This window comes from Leuciscus leuciscus, assembly GCF_965113295.1.
Source record: "Leuciscus leuciscus genome assembly, chromosome: 25".
In the NCBI taxonomy this organism is placed as follows: domain Eukaryota; kingdom Metazoa; phylum Chordata; class Actinopteri; order Cypriniformes; family Leuciscidae; genus Leuciscus; species Leuciscus leuciscus.
Window position 1 is genome coordinate 12,022,648 of NC_138724.1, and position 17,540 is coordinate 12,040,187.

A 17,540-nucleotide genomic window follows, 5' to 3' on the forward strand; every position below is an offset into this window, starting at 1 on the left:
GTGACATCACCTTTTAGGCACATTGCCAAGTTGACGGTGTTGTGGTGTACACACGCCGACTTTCGTTTTCTTTCACATACACCTTCTCACCTTACTTACTTTTAGAGACACTTTGCATTTGCAAGGTTCACTAGTTGTGCTATGGATTTGAATTAAAGGATCAACATATTGTGCTGTGAAATCCAAAACAAAATTTTTCTTGCACAAATGGAAATATGACAACTGACTAAAGTCCATTAATGTAGTAAACTTTTAAAATCAGGTCAGTGCTGTTTATAATAAAGGCTAAGGTTAAGGATAATTTGACCTTTTATTTAAAAACAAAGTTGGTGTTTTCTTTTTATGAACTGGGCAGCTGATGTTTATTTAACTGATGGACGATAACTATGAAGTTTTAATAGCTGTTCTAATTTGGTAAGAATAGGGAAGTCAAGTCCACACCACAACTTTAACAATAACAACTCAGAAAAATGATGTCATTGGAATCACAATCACATTTTTTTTAAATAATATATATATATGTATATTATACAACTTATAATAAACAGAACATTATTGTCCATTGGTGTGAATGCTAATTATTGTTATAGTTATCTTTATAGTTTATCGGTGTGAAGACCTTGTTGTGAAGACCAGACTCAAAAAATTATTCATTCACAAGTCAGACAAGTGACTAAGTCGACATTTATGTGATGTACTGTATGTGAGTCGACATTGACTAGTCGCTGATGACATAATTAATGAACAAATAAGCCAGAACCTTGAGCCGAGACTCAAACGCGGGTTGCCTTGTGGGCAGCGCGGTGTCATAAGCCATAGCTGTGCACAAGACAACCCGCGTTCGAGTCTCGGCTCAAGGTTCTGGCTTATTTGTTGAGCTATTGCTCCTACACAACAGCTTATTTTTATCAGTTCTTTTGTCTTTGGGTCATTATTTTTCTTACAGATTTCTGCTCGTTCTAAATCAGATACAGATAAAGTAGCACAGTAAAGATATTAAGCACAGTAAAGATGGAGCGTAAAAGTGGACTTCAAAGATTTCTTATCCTGTTGCGCCCTCTATAGGCCATGATCAGCGACTAGTCGACGTCAAGCTTAAAGGTGCTGTATGAATGTTTTTGACTGTACTAAATCATAAAAATACCATAAAATGTTTGCAGATATTTAGGAAACATGCTGAGTTCACATAATCGTTTCTCTGAAGAACAATGATACAGTTATTTTTCTTTGAAATGTGCGTACCGTGTCAGAATGTCTGTTTTTGTTTTGGTCTGTGCGATATCGCACGCTGCCAATTTATCCAATGGTATTTCGCCACCACAGGTTGCCTGTTACCACATTCATTTCTGTCCTTCTAAAAAAAAATATTATAATAATAATTCAAAAAAAATAAAAAATAAAAATCAAGATTTTCAGTGAATAGCAACTAAAATGTAAGTTTCTTATACAGTCTTATGGGCCACATTATGATATTTTGGAGGGCTTGAAAGCTTCATTCCTTGTTTATTGCAAATGAATAGAAAACCTTAAAAAAAAATTATATTCCGTAGTCATACTTGGCTTATTTATTGTGGCTACTGTCACCAAGACAAATTCCTCGTATGCGCAAGCATACTTGCCAATAAAGCTCTTTCTGATTCTGATTCTGATTCTGATTTAATTGTTTTTTCTTTTTTTGTGACTAAAGTCATTGCAAATCACAATGGAGTGGTGACCAAAATAACCAAAGCAGTTTTTGCTACACACCCATCTATGCATTCCTATTTATCGTCTATATTGTTGGTGTTTTTCGCTTCCTGCATGACTGTCCTCTTCTCATCCCCTCTGTTTTTGCTCCTCCATCTTTCCTCATCTTCTTCCTCTGTCACTGGCCCCGTTCGGTCTCCCCTCCTCTCTTTCTGTTTTCTCCAGTAGTGCTCCAGTACAGTAGTGAGTCATTCTGCAGCGGCTCTGGCTGATGGTCATGTGATCAAAAACTGCCTGACAACATTGAGACAGCCGGGCTCGCGTGCAGCCACACACAGCTTCACACTCCTGCTGCATCGCAAACACCCCCACACCAGGGATGGAAATTAGCACCCGCCACCAGCCAAATGCGGGTGATTTTGTGTTGTGGCGGGTAAACTCGCTTCACCTACCGGCCACCGTGGCGGGTAAATAAAAATAGCATACTGTTTCACATGGACGGCGGACACTTTTAGAGGAGGCACACCTTCAAAAAAATGTGGCGTTACATCGAAGGTCAAAAAACGTTTTTTTAAAGAACGATGGAGAAAAGCAGACAATGGGGAGTCCCGAGATTGGTTAGTTTACGACGAGACAAGGTGGGCCTTAAATTAAAATCGTTAAATTAAAACCGTTATTCAATCACTGTTTAACCTAATAAAAATGACTGATAAAATAACAGATTAAAATATAAAATAAAATATAGATTTTAATAGCTTGATGCAGGGCCGCGGGAAGTGGGGGTGCTGGGAGTGCTGCAGCACCCCCTGTTTTCACAGAATTGTAAATGCAACGCATATGTTTGTTCATTAAAATGTATAAATTTTTAGCATTTAGTCATTTATTTGTAATAAACACTTTAAGTGGGCTATTAAAAATTGTTATTTATATGTTAAATTATCTTTTTAAAACATAAGCGCAGAGTGTTACGTAATATTGTGTGTGTGTGTGTGTGTGTGTGTGTGTGTGTGTGTCGAAAGAATTTTTCCGCAGCTGCTCAAAAAAAAAAAAAAACCTTCAAAAACCCCACTGTCAGTGTTTTGTAAGGAACAGGCAAATATGTAAAATATAGCAGGAGACATTTTAATTGTTTACTAATAAAACAGTTATTTTTTATGTCAGTGTCGGCTAGACAGATGAAGTTGACGACTCGCGATCTTCGCAGCGCCAGAGAGAAATGCACATTTCATACGAATTACATAAGCAGCGCAGCTGTTTTCTTTCGTTTTGAATTGTTCTGCTTAAAAGTAGACATTTCAAGCTATCTATATGTCTCAGGTCTGTGAGGCAATAGGCTACCTTATAGGCCTACGCTGAGTTTCATTATGAGACGAGCTCCAAGTTCGCCAGCGCCTCCGTATCCTGATTATTTATTTTCTAATAGCCTATATTTAGGCTACTTCTTATTAAATCCAGACAATTTGTTGATGAACATCGATTAAAATTAAGATACAATTAATACAAAACGAAATTAAATTTAAAGATAGGCTTTGTGCTTTCAGTTTGAGGTCTCTGTGAAAGTTTTAAAACATTATTTTAGTGCCGCTTTAGAGCGCTCACGTCCCTAAAGGAGAACTGTCTGTAACATTTTTTTTTTTTTTTTTTGTAAAAAAAAAAAAAAAAAAATGCGACTTAGTCCAGTGCGACTTAGGCTATAGATGTTTTTTTTCTTCCCCGTGGCGCATTTTGTGACTGATATGCGACTCCGGAGCAATAAAATAAAAGGGACTCCGGAATAAAAGCAGAATCAATAAAGTAAAAAATGTGATGTGCAGTCAGGTTTGAGTGTGTGCGCGTTTTTTGAGGAGTTTTATAGTCTTGATATTGTTTCTTATTCAAAAGTGGTGACGCCCCTACCTACCCCCCCCCCCCCCCCCCCCATACCCCCCCCCCCCCCCCTAGGGCATAGGACGGACCTATCCGCGATCGCTCTCCATGGTTCTGACCAAAGAAGAGCGCTTTGGAATCTCCATTACGCATCATACCGTTGTCTCTTAGTGCGCTACGAAGACTCTTGAGGTATAACTTAACTAAAGGTACCTATACTACCACTAAAGGTATACCATTGCTAGGCGTCTTCAGGGCTATCATCCACTCGCGAGGCAGAGGCGCTGGCGCCCTCCCAGCAACGGCGCTGTTCGCCGAGAAAGATATGATACATCATGAGATGCGCAAATATGTCTGGAGACATGACATGTAAGACATGATTTTGACCACTTCATTGAGTTTTGTTTTGTAGAAAGGCTCTTTTTAAAAGATTTTCGTTTTGTATAAATTTTATCTTAATTTTGATCAATGTTTTATCAACGAATTGCTTGTAGGCCTATTTAATTAATAAGAAGAAAATATATAGCAGACAATGTAATAAGGCGCCGGCATGATCACTTGCATTGCATGTGAACTGGAGGCCGCCGAAACTCAGCTTGTGCCTCACAGATTTGAGAAATATAGGCTATATATTACAGAAAGCTTGAAATGTCTACTTTTAAACGAAAATATTCAAAACCAAAAGAAATAGGCTCTCTGATTGTGAAATCCATATGAAATGTGCATTTCTCTCTGGCGTTCATGGCGAATCCGCAAAACACTAGTTTATTAATAAATAATTAAATGTCTCCTTGCTATTTTAGACATTCATTTTCATTACTTTTACCGGTTCTTTGTGGCAAGCTTTATGCGTGCGGTCGTGCGCTTGAGTGCGGCTATATTACGTAAACGCGCATCCTGTAGGCTATAGCCTATTTAAGCATAATTAAAATAATATACAGGGGCGATTTGTCCACGAATGGCTTAAATGAACAACAACTAGTCGACTAGAATTTTTTTTAAGTCGGAGGCAGCCCTCTTCCACATATTTTCGAACCAGGATCAGGCCATTCTGGGTTGAGCGAGGGACCTTGCGGAATGAGCGAGCGGAGCGGAATATTCAGAAATGCGCTCTCCACTCACGAGCTCTGATCGGAACAAACCCGAACCAGTGTCTGCTGAATTTGCGCAGAAACATCAAGATAGACATAACCAGCTTTTAATTTTTTTTTAAACTAAACATTTAGACTATTTTAGCACAAATTATGACCTTATTGACGATTTTTTTATAGTTCTTGACAAAATTAGAATATATTAAACTTTTTCTTTTTTTTTTTTTTTTTAAGACAAGTTTTGGGTGGGCCTGTTGAAAAGTGAAGTGGGTGGGCCTACTAACGCACCCATAATGCCTTGCCTGGTGTGTGTATAAGAACGAAAGAGAAAATGTCAGTATTTAATTGAGACTTGAGATTAAATAAACTGCTTAGGTTTTGTAGATCATCATCTTGTAGTATTAATTTTCACATGCAGTTACACATTGTAGGTTAAAAACAAGAAAGTGGCTGGTAAAAACATTGAGTGGCTGGTAGATTTTTAAATCCACCAGCCACAGTGGCCTGTGGACAAAAAAGTTAATTTCCATCCCTGCCCCACACACACATAAGCGCATCACAAAGTGCATGCACTCCCATTCGGGTATAACGCACTAGTGCACATGCTAAAGCCTCGCAGCAGACACTTTTTATGCGAAATGCGTGTCATTTGGAGCAGGAATAGAATGATACCACACTTTTGCTCTTGATTCTTACATGTTTGTCTGTACCATATGCACGTTAAAAAGCTGGTTTCGTAAAAATGCACTTTAATAATCACTGTCATAGTACAGTGATTGAGCGATTTAGCGGAGGGATTGATTGATTAATTGGCCAATAAACATGCACGTCTGGCCAAAATGCTGTCTCCCCCTTGTGTCAGTTCCACAATAAATTGTCTGATGTATAAATAGTATATTGTGTATATTTATAGTATATCGCTCATACAAACATATTAGTATAAATTTTGTATGTAATAATTGATATATAATATATTGCATTATGATATTGTCAGTTCCACAACCCTACATCCTTATCAATATATATTATAATATATTATTCTAATATACTGTTTAACTGCTCTACAGTAAATATTCTTAAAAGTAAAAAGTAAATACTTCATATTGTCTAATATATTATTAATTATCCAAATTATCATATATATATATATATATATATATATATATATATATATATATGTCATCAGAACAAGGAAACAATATTTGTGTTTTATTTGTTTTTAATATTGCTATTTAGGTTTAATTTATTTTTATTTCAGTTTTAGTTTTTATTTATTTCCATTTACTAATTTTAGTGCTTCAATTTAAATTTATTACATTTTCGTAAAATGTAAGTTTTTCAACTAATATTTATATTTTATATTATTTTAGCTTTATTAACATAAATGTTAATTATAGTTAACGATATAGTTATTAATAATAACCCACATTTATATTTTTGTGAACTATATATATATATATATATATATATATATATATATATATATATATTTGTATGTATGTAGTGTGTTTGTATTAAATAATATATTGTGTTTTGTAATATATATTCACAATTCTTAGATGCTTGTAATTATTATAAATAATAAATATAAAATATTGTAAATAGTTAATATTGTCATATATATTATTAATTTTCTAATTACACATATAGTATTCATTATTGTCTAATTTTATGCATGTGTGTATGTATATGTTAATACATTTTTATGTAAACAATAATTTTCACAATATTCACTTTATATATGATTGTTGTATCTGATTATATCAATTATGTGTCATTAATATTATTTTTAGCTTTTTTGTATGTTACATTTGCTATAATGTCATAATGACAGCCTTGCTATATTGTGAAAATAGTCAGATGCCCGTTTGCATCGCAGCTTCTATCTATGACTTCTAACTGATATGTTCCTGTGTGTTTGTGCACTCTAGGTGGACCTGGCCCGCAGACAGGAGGTGGTGGTGTACGATCAGAGCACTAAGGACGCCGGTCAGCTTTCCAAAGACAGCTTCGTCCACATCCTCCTGAGCAAGCTGGACGGCACCTTCCACAGGGTGTCTCTGCTCACAGGTACAGAACATCAGCATTTACTGAGACTTACGCTGGGAAACTGAGGTCTGATCTGCAGGAGAGGGACTGGGACGTATCGATTCTGGTTCATACCAGCAGATGGCGATTCTTAAATCACAGATTCTCAAACACTCCTGCGTTATGCTGTCATTTCCTCACATTTACTTTACACGTCTCTCTCTCTCTCTCTCTCTCTCTCTCTCTCTCTCTCTCTCTCTCTCTCTTTTAATTTCCCTTTCGGCTCGATCTTGTCTGAGTGTTTTTTTTTTCTTTCTGTGCAAATGAATCAGAGGCCTTGATGATTAATGTTGTGTGCTGACAGATTTTTTGTTATGTCATCATTTAAGGAATGCGCACACTCGACTTGTCAAGTACTCATTTTGCACCATGTAGTTGGCTAGTAAAAACTTGAGTTTTCATTTGCGTTGTTCCTTGGCATAGGCACCAACAAAATATACTCACCTAAATCCCCCCATTACCGGTGTGGTTTTTATTTTTATTTTACAGTTTTTATGCTTTAAACAATGCATACTGGTCATATTATTTGTAGTGATTATCGTGCTCTGCATTTTGTTCAGACAAAACCTGGAAAATTAGCAACCCGGAGTTAGCATTTTAGCTCTTCATGTTCCATCGTCCCATTGTCAATGGTTTTTTTTTATTGTTTTTTGGTTAAATACCTGAACTAAGGTCTGTGGTGAACACAAGCTCAAGATATTTTCACATTTTATTCTACGCCATCAAATACATCAGTAATGCACCATTGTGCTTTTAAAGCTGTTACGTGTCTTGAAAAAGGCAGTTGCTAACAAGTGGCTAAATGGGACTATAGAGGTTGTCTGGGATATTAAACGTCATCATCCGAACAGGGGAACTCATCTACTCACTAGTTCGCTTTCACAGCCTCTTTGTGTTATAATTACACTCTTGCAAACCGTTCTAACTCAAACTTTCTGGGAATTATAAAAAAAATACTGAAAGAGAGTTATGTGAAAATGGTGTAGTTTGTTCATAGCCTAACTTTAGCTTTCTACTCATGGTGATTGTATTTAGGCTTCATTAAAGTTGTGTTCATTTGTAAAGATCTTCATGATGAACAAAAAGTGTAGGAATCATAAACATTTGCTGGTCACAGAGTTTATTTTCTGCAATAATCCAAAAGCCAATGGAAAAATCCTATTGGGTTTATGTCGAGGGAACAATGGTGATGCGAACGTCGGGTTGGCCAAGAAAAATATGTCACAATGCTGCACTCTATTATTAATAAGATTCATTGAAAGTATTTTTTTTTTTTAAATAGGTGTTGAAGTTAGCTTTTTTTTAAACCAATAATGAAACACAATTTTATGTACATACAAATTTTGTATTGATTTATTTTTATGTTGAGTATGTTACTCATGCCGATCCTTATCTGCAAACTTCTGAGGAAAAGAGTAAAGGATCATGTAATGTAATGCTAAGTGCTTCCACAATGTCTATGCACTGGTCTGACAGGAATCTCCTGCTGTCAATCAAATAATGATGTCATAATTCACAAAGGAGCTGCTAGTTGCCAAAGGCATGATTGTTAACCGCCATATGCAGAACAAACCTTAAGTAAACACTTCAGAAAGTTTTTACATCCCACAAATACAGACTTCTTTTCACTTTCTTCTTTGCACACTTCCTAATACATATAATTATTATTTTTGGTTAATAGCGACTGTCACAGCAAAGTTTGTCCCTCAAAGTGATGATGAGTCTGTAGAAACCCTCAGAGTAGGCAGTTTTCTGCGTGTAGCAAGCTTTTTTTTTTTTTCTCGCTTATTATTAAGCTGCATGATCCAAATATGTCAGCAGTGAAAATAAGCTCAAATTTATTTCAGTCAGGATTTGGGGAAATATCACCACTTCTGCAAATCTTTGATTATGTGGCTGCTTATGCTGAAGCGTCTGTCACTTTTAAAGCTTAAGTCCCATTTAGTGTTTTTCGGTAAGCTTCTGCCACCTTAAATTAGAAGTGTCACGCATGACATGGAAACTTAACACGGCCATCAATGAAGCTGAAACAGCACAACCCTGATTTTTAAAAAACGCATTCCTCATCTTTGCTAAGGAAAGCTTCACTATACCCACCATTGCTCAACCACTGCAAATATAGGAATATTGCTGTTAGGGACATGAAATATAAAGTGTTTTTCAGAATTCATGCTTGTATTATCATTTTCAGACTCTGAAAATAGTTCTTTGTGTACATGAGGCCAGGAAAGAAGACGTCATTATTTTATTAAGACCATATTAAGACAATTTGAATGACAAATGGCTCTTGGCGGCCTTTGATAAACATTAAAGGACAGCTCTAGAGGAGATGATGTAACGTTTCTGGATGTATTCAGTCCAGCACATGCAGTATTATATTAACTTTATGTGTGTTTCATGTGATCTGGATTTTGTATCGACTCAGTTTCATTTAGCATATACAATACTGTGAAAAAGTCTTAGGCACGTTAGTATTTTCAACAAACACAAATGGTTTTAAGCCTGTTATTTTGTATCTTTTGCTGTAGTGTTTAGTAGGAAATATCAGTTTACTTTTCCAAACATTCCTTTTGCCATTAATTGTAATAATCCAGTGAGATTTTTGTATGCACAAGTAGTCTGACAGCTTGTTTCCGCCACAGAATAAAAAAAAAAAGGAAGTTGCGACTTTTTATCTCACAATTCTGACTTTTTATCTCAGAATTGCGTGATATAAAGTCGCAATTGTGTTATAAAGTCAGAATTGTGTGATATAAAGTCGCAATTGTGTTATAAAGTCAGAATTGTGTGATATAAATTCACAATTTCAAGAAATAAACTTTTTTTATACAAGTTTATTTCTCGCAATTGTGACTTTATAACATGCAATTCTGACTTTATAACACACATTTCTGACTTTTATATCATGCAATTGTGACTTTATAACACGCAATTGTGACTTTATAATAACATGCAATTCTGACTTTATAACACACATTTCTGCCTTTTATATCATGCAATTGTGACTTTATAACACGCATTTCTGCCTTTATATCATGCAATTGTGACTTTATAACACATTTCTGCCTTTATATCATGCAATTGTGACTTTATAACACCCAATTGTGACTTTATAACACGCATTTCTGCCTTTATATCATGCAATTCTGACTTTATAACATGCAATTGTTACTTTATATCACGCAATTCTGACTTTATAACTCGCAATTGTTACTTTATGTCACGCAATTCTGCCTTTATATCTCGCAATTGTGAGATAAAAAGTCGCAATTATCTTTTAAAATGTTTTATTCTGTGGCGGTAACAAGCTTCCAGTATGCTGAAAATGGAGATCTGATCTCGCTATCATTTGAGTCTGTCTGTGATTGCATGAAGAAACATGGAGAACTGTTGCAACGTCTCCAAGACGCTTTCCTGCAAAGCTACCTGAAAAACTATGTGCAAGTGTACCAAGGACAAAAGCGGTTTTAAACGCAAAGGACGGTCACACCAAATATTGATTTGATTTAGTTAATAGAAGTTAATTGATAAATAAAATCTATTTATGACATTATTTTTGAAAGCATCCTCACTTTACAACATTTTTACACAAGTAGGGGAGACCGGGGACAGTTGCAACAGGGGACGGTTGCAACATGTCATTTTTCTCCAATCAGAAACAAGCTAGAGTGATGACACTCATACTGCACATGCACAGTTAGACCCTCCACCCACCAAGAAGACAGTAGACATATTCAACATCTGCTGATGTATTTATTGAACAAAACTTGTTTTGGAGGTATGAAAGTAAATTTTTTCATGAGATATATTTTTGTCATACTGTCCTGAAATTTTGTATGATTTAATCAAAACTTACATAGTTTGAATTGTTGTTGTGTTGACTACTAAGTGACATGGTTAGCATGTGTCAAAGTCAGCGTGTCTAGCAGGCGTATGATGTTCTGTCATGGCTGATAGGGTCAGGGACGGTTGCAACATGTTATAAATTGCATGTTTAATAAAAGTTTGTTGCATTACAAATTGTTAAATTCTTCCTGTCTGACACTGAAATATGGAGAGATTGAATAGCATCTGTAACTCCTGCACACTGAATCTATGTTCTACACATGAACAAACAAAACTCAATAACTGTTATTTGATAAATATGACTAAATAAATAAATAATAGGCTACAATAATATTATTGAAATAAATAATACTATAATATTATAGTAGGCCTAAAACAGTTAATATTTTCAGAATTCTTTGCTCATTGAGACAAAAAGCTTAAGTTAATTAATGAAATTTAAGGTATTTTTAACATGTTGCAACCGTCCCTGGGTTGTGTTGCAACCGTCCCCTGGGTCGGGGTCAGTTGCAACATCTGACTTCTTCCATTCAAATAAATACTGTGAACGATATGTCATATATAATCATCTTTAAATGGTATGGGTAATTAGCGTACAGATGCAAGTTTAATATATACAAATTTGGTTGGTCTAGTCCAAATAGTCTCTGAGTAATTGAGAGAAATGCAAAAAGTGTTGCAACTGTCCCCGGTCTCCCCTACCTAAAACTTTTCACAGTAGCTTGCGGCTTACTGTAAGTGTGGAGCACTGTTGTACAAATGAGTGATCATTAATGGAAGAGGTTTTCAGATCATTGATAAGTCTACTGTTAGGATGCCTACATACAGTATGAAGAGAGAAACCCTGCACACTAGGGCTTGAAACAGAGCTACAGAGTTATGCAATAATGTTTTTGGTTTAGCAGCAGATTAGATCAGGTGTTATGATCGGAATAGTGATGATTGTAAATGATAGACTCTAAGTGAACAGGAAGTTTATGACCATTTCCTGTCTCAGGCAGTCACCGTTTCCTTTACTAAAAATGCTATCTGGATTAGAGTGTCGATTATGCACAAATCAACTTTGAAACTCCCTCAAAACACATGCAGACTGATGCAACAGAAAGCAAGGGATGGTTTCATTGTTTGAAAATATCATTACAAATAGATTTCACAAAATTGTACCACTTTACGTAAATTAAAAATAAAAAAAAATCCATTTTTGAGTGGTTCTTAAATAAGTTTGTCTAGCAGCTGTTGTGAAATCTTGGTAAGTGAACCTTACAGATGCATTGTTTGAAAAATATCAATGTACCATCAATTTTATCTGAAAAGCTACCATAATTTCAGCACATTTTAGGCACAGTTTGACATTTCAGGCATTGTGAAGCATTAGAGCAAAGAAACCATAGGTGTTTAGTGTGCAAATTTGGAAGCTAGCCTACATACATGGCCATGGAAATGGAGTAATGGAAATGGAGGATAACGTGAAAGATGTCGTCTGCCTTTAGCTTATTGAAAAGTATGGCATGGTGCAAGTCCAAATCGCATGAGTGTTATTAGTGAACTTTACATCGAAACTACCTTTACCTTACTGCATGGTTTAGCTCAGACTCCGTCTCGGTTTCCTTTCTGTGAACTTGTTTGTGGAGCATGTCACAAAAATGATCCAAAACTCAGCTTAAACTATTTGTCACATAGTTTTTTTTTTTATATTGATTTGTTAATCTGTTAATTATTTAAGTAATAATATTAATATATTATAATATATTACGCCTATTTATTCCTTATCCCTATTATATAATATATATATATATATATATATATAACAAAGATTGTTGTGAATAGAGAGAAAACTGAATAAACACAATAATTTACTTAATTTCATTTGTTGACTTTCATTTGTCGGTTAGGGAAAAACCCCAAAATGAACATCCCTAGTGTGAAGAAATTATAACACATCTGAACCAGCTCTTTGGGTCCACCCGGTTGACTGTCATAAAGATTGTCTGTTGCCTGTTGAGTTGGCCTGCAGTTTCCTGTTAATGTGTGGCGATCACAGGTTCTAGGACTGAAATGTTATGCGTGCTGTTGTTGAATTTGATCTTCCATCTCCCTCCACAGGCATCTCATCCACGCTGTCCTTCTTATTGGAATGACACACACATTTACACACATGGAGTTCACAGCCTGAAGCTTTCACACCTTACCCACAGGGATGTGCTGCAGAACGCACGCATGTATCCTACAGATGTGCAATCACTCTCAATCTCGATCGCCTGTCGCCATCTGTCTTTGTTTTTCTATGCGTGGTGGGACGTCAAGTCCACTGGGTCACCTATATGTGACCCTGGATCACAAAAGCAGTCACAAGTCGCACGGGTATATTTGTGGCAACAGCCAACAATACATTGCATGGGTCAAAATGATCTATTTTTCTTTTATACCAAAATCATTAGGATATTAAGTAAAGATCATGTTCCATAAAGATATTTTGTAAATTTCCTACCGTAAATATATAAAACATTTATTTTTGTGAGTGAACGCAGCACAATCGCAGAACATATAAGAACAACTTTAAAGGCGATTTTCTCAATGTTTAGATTTTTTTGCACCCTCAGATTCCAGATTTTCAAATAGTTGTATCTCGGCCAAATATTGCCCTATCCTAACAAACCATACATCAATGGAAAGCTTATTTATTCAGTTTCAAAAAATTGACCCATGTGACTGGTTTTGTGGTCCAGGGTCACATATGCATTTGCGTCATTTTCTCCAGGTATTACATGGGCCAATGACATCATACACATTTTTTGCTCTGTTAATTCATTATTTTTGGTATTAAAATATATTTTGATATATTTGGGGTACATACAGTCTGATACAATTGTCCTGATATCATAACGTAGAAATATGAAACAAATTGTACTTCATGAAAAGAAAAATGTAAGTACAGTAGTTTGGCATAATTTATGGCTTTGGGGGGATTCACTATCTTATTAAAATGTTAAAAATGTTGTCCAAAAATCTTAGTTATGTGGTATAACCAAAGACTATAGAAATACAGAAGACGCGTCACTCGTATTGTTTTGAATGGGGAAAAGTGCAACGCTCAAAATGGCGGAATAAGTCCCGCCTCCTAAATAAGAGCCAATCGCCGATTGTTAATTGCTTGAGCTTATTTCATCCATTAGATCGAAGGATCTGAAAAAGCCCATATATTTAACCAGCCATAGACCCCCCCATCAAAGAAATCAGGAGAAAAGTGGTTAAAAGTGGGCAAAACACATTTTATACACCAGGTGTAAACATAATTTGTCTCCCTCATCTGCTTGTGATCCGATCGACCATCTTAATACCAGGTGTAAACAAGGCCTCTGTGTCAATATGTCTTTTAAAATATCAGACAATTTGACCTTTTTATGACAAGCCAAGTTTAGTTCATTTTGCAAAATGTCATGTGGTGCGACTCCCCAAAATCTTAATGATATTTATGATTTTACAATTAAAATGTTCATAAAATATACTTTTACCTTTAAAAATAGATTTAAAAGCTTTTGTGAGAATGATTAAGATATGTACAAGTAAATGTTTTTTTGTTTTTTTTTACCACATGACTTAAAGAAAAAAACATTTTAATTAAATAGTGTAAAAGCTTTTCAAAAACGTATGAAACCAACATAATTTCAGAGAGTAAATTTCTAACTTGACACATATTTTAAATCTCCAGATACTCTAAAATTGGCTGCTGCACAATTCCAAAAAGGAATTCTCAAATGCTCAAAACGGATGAATAAAATGTCCTCTGTACCACCAATAGTTAAGGCAGCAAAAGTGGGAGGAATTCGGCAGAAAGTAGCAAATTATGCTCAATTAGAAGATGAAAGTTTTAGCTTGGCAGGGACCAGAGCGCGGCTGTTCCTTCCCCCTTTGTATTTAGCTGCTTTTTGAGCTGAATTCAGCTTTGTCTAACTCCCGGGCTTCTATTATGCAACTGGGCGTATCTTGCTGAAGTGTTTGTGTGTGTTCGCCAAAATGAGGTAATGAACAGGTGGTGACGCATTCGCTCTAAAACAATATCAATATATCCTTTCACTGTAAGCCTGCCCTCAACATTACGTTCTCTCTCAGACTCCAGACTCGCCACGGTCAGCCAAAGCTCCAGTTTTGCCGCCGTTTCTACGCCCAGTTGAGGTAAAGGACAGGAGGGCATTCATGATTTAAACCAGCACAGGAAAAGTCTGACAGACTTCTCTGGAAAAAGGGTTCCTATTATATTTGCGCGACTTTAACTGTTGTAAGCCAAGATTATGAAAGACAAGTCATATTTTTAGCCTAAACATTCAGCGTTCCAAGATGCATTTTTGAAACATAAATGTACAGTCAATCTTCCAACTCTGAAGTCAAGTTAATCGTGTCAATTAAACACTAACAAAAATGGCCCTAAATGAGATCCAGCTGTTGTTTTTTTACATGCATGCATTTAGCAGACGCTTTTATCCAGGAACAAAAGCAATTAGTCAAAGAGCCAATATACCCTACAATGCCAGGTTTTTTAGACAACTAGAGTAGGAAGCAAACTAGAAAAGAGAATAAATACAGTTAAAGTTAAAGTCCCCCTGTAGTCAAAAATGTTATCCCTTAAAACTCATCTTTGATCATCAAAATTACATATTTAAAAGTTTTTTTTTTCCCTATGAAAAAATGTCTTCATGCCTTAGAATAGCATGAATGTAACTCTACACCCTTCCCTCATTTAGTATACGTCGTTCTATGAATATGCAAATGAGCCCCGCCTCCACTCACTCACTCCAGCTCAGAGATCCACTCGTTGATGATCACACGTTGACCTGATTGGTTACAGGGTAGTTTGTAACGTCAGAAACACCAGCGATTTCAAACTGCGTTTTTAAGGAGGAAATACTCAGCAATGGTGTTGACTTATGAATTTGCACTTGGTTTGTCTTACCAAGCAAAAGTTCACACCAAACGCGAATAGCGCGTCAAATTCGCGTCTACCGCGTCTAGTTGTACGCTTGAACATTTTGAATCCATTCGCGCGTCCAGAGCGAAATTGACGTGCTAAAAAGCAAAAGTTTGAAGCGAAATTGCACGCGTCTGAGGCGAAATCCGCTTGTCTGTTTGCAAGATGGCTGATGTTGATTGAGCATTCATCGAGAGTTACCGCATCAGAGCGAGGATCACCCTTCAGGACACCAACTACAGGTGCTCTATCCCAGCTGCAGAGCGCCTGTCCATATTTAAATGAAGCCTAAAATTGTGCTGCCTATCAAGTGTGCTATTACTTTTAGAATTTTTGCCTGGTGGATGAAATGGGCAAAGAAAATCCCAAAACTTGCACTTGACCCAAGTCATATGTAGAGACAAGAATATTATAGACTTTGGGATGGGCTTTTTATGATTTTGGCCAGTAGAAATCACCTAGAAACCACCCAAAACACCCTAGCAACCACAAAGCATTTCCCCTGAAACCACCCAGGCGGCGAGTTTTGCACGAGCAAGCACCACTCATTTGCTCGAACAAATACCACATTTTCTTTAGAATAATTTATTTGTCAGATGCTTAAAGACAATGTGTCTTACATGAGGAATAGTGATCAAAGCAACATAATGTGAACATTTAAATCCTAGTCATAATAAGACATACCATCAAACAAATCTTGAATGAGTTTAGAAGGTTAACATCTAAAACATTGTCCTGTAGCAGCTTGACTTCCTGTGTCGATGTAACCCGTGTCTATTATCGTCCCAGGGCAGCACGGGGATCAATGTTTCAATTGAAAAAGAGCCACTGTTGCCATTAGGATGAGGTAAGCTCTCGAGGGACGATCTTGGTGCTCTGTTATTTTCAACAAACACACACGTACACTCAAGTCTTTCTCTCGCTGTATGTCTTTCTGATTAGAGCATGTCTTTATTTTTAGTTCAGGCTCCTGTGGTCATCACATCTGGCGCCAGTCGCCTACTTGAACAGGCACACATGCACACGCCACAGATTCGCAAAGGTCAAAAAGATGACCTTTCAGTCTCCACCCTGTACCCTCGACATGCACATACACCACTTTGCGGTATGAAGAAATGAGTAGCATTTGTCCTACATATGGCCCACTGTAAACTTGGCTTTAATTTCTCAGTGCCTTCATAGACCTCAAATTATATGTGTTATGTCAATTCTGAGAAACAAGCTGAAGAAATGAAGAAATGTCAGCGGGCCGACCAGTGCCAAATACTTTCAGCATGACATGGACTACTTCTCCTCTCCTCTCTGCTACCGTCTCCCTGTTTTTTCACTCTTTTTCTCCCTCGGTTTACCCACACCCACTTCTCTTTTCTGGATTCTACCTATCATCCACATTTCCCTCAAAAAATAAAAAAGTTCATTGCACTTAATTAAACGGAGGAAAACTTTTCCGCTCTATGTCCAACTTACAGAACCAGAGGGGCATATTTAACACTTTTCTAGCATTTTATTTCCCCCCTTTTATACAGTTAGCAATGCTTTCTTGCATTAAAATGGGCATAATTTAATTTGTACACCCTCTCTCAAATTAAAAAGGTTTTGCTTCTGTACCTTAAAGATTTCTATATGTAAATGACTTGTTATAATTGGCTAACCTCCAAGCACCAGCATATTTAATTCAGGACAGGCCAAGTGAAAGTAAAAATGGTTTATGGAATTCTTGTAACAAGAAAATGCTATTTCAGTCTATTTTCACATTTAATTCATTGTGTTACTTGCGGTTTCTTTGTAATTATTTGTGAAATGTACTACCAATTTCCGAGTGAAAAATGTTTCACTCCATTTTCAAAACGCCATTTCTTTTTTAGTGTGGGTTTGATTCCCAAGGAAATCAAGAACTGATAAAATATATAAATTGAATGCAATGTAAGGAATAATCAAATGTAAAATAGCACTGCATAGTCTTCACTTTATAAATTAAATATAATTAATCTTTGTTAAAG

At 36.2% G+C, this 17,540-nt stretch overlaps 1 protein-coding gene across 2 annotated transcripts in view; it reads left to right on the forward strand.

The window, feature by feature from the left end:
- Positions 1–17,540, forward strand: part of dusp8a (dual specificity phosphatase 8a) — a 51,779-nt gene that overhangs the window by 20,561 nt on the left and 13,678 nt on the right. For both annotated transcript variants that reach the window (XM_082160451.1, XM_082160452.1), the window contains exon 3: positions 6,575–6,713. In XM_082160451.1, coding sequence (XP_082016577.1) covers positions 6,575–6,713 — 139 coding nt within the window. The remainder of the gene's footprint in view (positions 1–6,574; positions 6,714–17,540) is intronic.